The sequence below is a fragment of the Seriola aureovittata genome, chromosome 10 (genome assembly GCF_021018895.1).
Source record: "Seriola aureovittata isolate HTS-2021-v1 ecotype China chromosome 10, ASM2101889v1, whole genome shotgun sequence".
Lineage (NCBI taxonomy): Eukaryota > Metazoa > Chordata > Actinopteri > Carangiformes > Carangidae > Seriola > Seriola aureovittata.
In genome coordinates this window covers 28,633,537-28,636,524 of record NC_079373.1, presented here as the reverse complement: position 1 = coordinate 28,636,524, position 2,988 = coordinate 28,633,537, and the positions used below count along the sequence as shown (strand labels likewise).

The 2,988-nt window shown below is 42.2% G+C and overlaps 1 protein-coding gene across 1 annotated transcript; it reads left to right on the top strand.

The window, feature by feature from the left end:
- The first annotated feature begins 664 nt into the window (after positions 1-664).
- On the top strand, positions 665-2,151 carry LOC130176763 (uncharacterized). The gene is made up of 3 exons (XM_056388044.1): positions 665-814; positions 948-1,207; positions 1,327-2,151. The coding sequence occupies exons 1-3, from the start codon at positions 675-677 to the stop codon at positions 1,899-1,901; spliced, it is 975 nt and encodes a 324-aa protein (XP_056244019.1). The 5' UTR covers positions 665-674; the 3' UTR covers positions 1,902-2,151.
- Positions 2,152-2,988: the final 837 nt, after the last annotated feature.

The window sequence follows — 2,988 nt, the reverse complement described above, 5'->3', positions numbered from 1 at the left end:
TTGGATGGAAAGCCAACACTTGTTGGAAAGAAAAGAATCTAAGCTTTACAATGAGGTATTACTCCAGTAAATTAGATAATGCCTGCCAGAAATACCAGCTTAAATATAGAGACCAGATTTGACCTCTGACCCAGCATTGAAAGCTGCCTAAAATTGAACACATTAAATGTCTGGTTAATAACAGGAGGTGTGTGATAGGATGGAAAGCCAACACTTGTTGGAAAGAAAATAATCTAAGCTTTACAATGAGGTATTACTCCAGTAAATCAGATAATGCTATCATGGAATAGCTTAAATTAATCTTTATTTCTATGTTTCCTCTGCCAACAGTGGTTTGATATGTACTTCACACGAGTGCGGCCACAACTCCTCAACTCTAAGAAGCGCAAGCGGGATGACTCAGATGACGAGGAGGAACGGTTCTTCATCTCCACCACGGGGAGGCCGATCTATAATGCCTCCAATGACCTTGACCGGCTGCACGCAAAGTAAGCTAACCATCATGATTCATTTCCCCTCCCAAATGTACTTCTATAAATAACCGTCTCAGCTCTCTGGTGTGATGTGTCAATTAATGTCATATTAATATCTGTTTAAACTTTCACTTTAGATACAAACTCAAGCCAGTGACCAGCCGAGTGGCACGCAGAGTCTTCGAGACGGCCACCGGGACGATGACTGACACAGAGAAGTCTCTGGTGGCCGACTACCTCACTCATTCCACTGCGACGGCGGAAAAACATTACCGCATGAAGCAGCCGGAGACCATTGTGAGGGCCAGTCAGCTGCTGGCTAAGCTCGCTGGTGACTCAAGGTAAAGATGTCTTATATTTGTCAACAATTAATACAATCAAAAATTTGTAAACATAATCAAACCCACCATCATTTATATGTAGGCACACTGAACACTTATCTAATACTTTTCTTCTCCTTCTTCTCTTATGTAGTGTTGAGTCTGCAGATGAGGGTCCCAGTCATGGTACCCGTGGCGCTGCTCGCAATGCTGCCGACAAGCCTGCCTGTACTACAAATGTGCAGATGGATGTCCAAGCAGCATTTGACAAACTGCTGGAAACGCACCCGGTGACACTGGACGGGGACGTGCCAGACAAGACTGAGCGCAGAAAGGTGTCACCCGACTGTCAGCGGCAGTTGTACGAGCGTTGGCTGAAGGCACAGATGAAACTGCGCGTGCAGCATGTTCTCTGTAAGTATTTTCTCAATGTTTAATAAAATTTTTTTCAAGTATCAATGCTATGTACATGATTCAAAGTTGTCAACTATATTTTTCTTAACTAACAAAACCTTTTAATTTTTTCTCGACAGCATACTTCTGCCGACGTCTCCCAACAGAAAACCGGGTCAGCACCTGGATTGCTAAGCGGGGATGGAAGAAAAACCTCCCCATCTCTGCCAATATCATAAAGGAGTGGAAGCCCTCAGGATCTGTGGACATGGTCATGGATTCTAGACACATCCAGAAAATGACCATCTCTCAGAGGTGGAGAGGACTACTGGTCACCGATGTCAAAGGGAAAGGCAAGGGTGTCGTTGCCACCCGCAGATTTCAGACTGGTGAGGTGGTCTGTGATTACCATGGGAGGGTGATCACAGCCAAAGAGGGCCATCACATACACAAGAACACCAGTGAGGAGGAGACTGGACATATGTTCTTTTATACAAATCAAAAAGGGCAGCCCATGTGCATTGATGCACATTCATCTATTTGTGAGTGCCACCCCGAAAAGCAGACTGTTGGCAGGTTTATCAACCACGCAAAAGCAGAAGCCAACCTAAGGCCCAGGTTCTATGCTGTGGACACAGATGGGGAGGAAAAAGAAGTTATTCTTTTCCTCGCAACCAGGAACATTGAGGTCAATGAGGAACTCCTGTTTAATTAAGGTGCGGGCAAAAAGTCTTTTCGGGGAGAGGGCCTGGGCCTCGCTTGGCTCTCTTAGACTTTCTGCAGCCATCCACCTGGCCTGCATTTTCAAGGCCTGTATTCAAGTCTACAAGGACATTGTTAGACTTTGCTCTTTTTATTTGTACAGTATTGGTGCACTTTGTAAATGTAAGAAATCTCTGTACAGAAAACAATGAAGTGGAAGTGCTTAAACTTTATCTGTCTCATACCTCATTGTAAAGCTTAGATTCTCCTCTTTCCAACAATCGTCGGCTTTCCATCCTATCACAAACCTCTTGTTATTAACCAGACATTTATTGTGGTCAATTTTAGGCGGCTTTCAGTGCTGGGTCAGAGGTCATATCTGGTCTCTATATTTAAGCTGCTATTTCAGGATAGCATTATCTGATTTATTGGAGTAATACCTCATTGTGAAGCTTATATTCTATTCTTTCCAACAAGTGTTGGCTTTCCATCTTATCACAAAACCCATGTTATTAACCACACATTTAATTTGGTCAATTTTAGGCGGCTTTCAGTGCTGGGTCAGAGGTCATATCTGGTCTCTATATTTAAGCTGCTATTTCAGGATAGCATTATCTGATTTACTGGAGTAATACCTCATTGTAAAGCTTATATTCTCTTCTTTCCAAAAAGTGTTGGCTTTCCATCTTATCACAAACGTCCTGTTATTAACCAGACATTTAATGTGGTCAATTTTAGGCAGCTTTCTATTCAAGCTGATATTTCAAGATAGCATTATCTGATTTACTGGAGTAATACCCAATTGTAAATATTAGATTCTCCTCTTATCCAACAATTGTTGGCTTTCCATCCTATCACAAACCTCTTGTTATTAACCAGACATTTAATGTCTGGTTAAGCACGTTGTTGAATTCTGGTTACATTCAGCTGTCTTGGAAAGGCCAGCAGGAAACCTGTATTTATGTTTTTACATATCCTCCTGTATTTCTACTGAACCTGCTTCAAATGAAGCACGTTGTTCACTAGTTTAAAGTTTACATTCTCTTCTTTCCAACAAGTGTTGGCTTTCCATTCTATTTCACACCTCCTGTTATTAACCA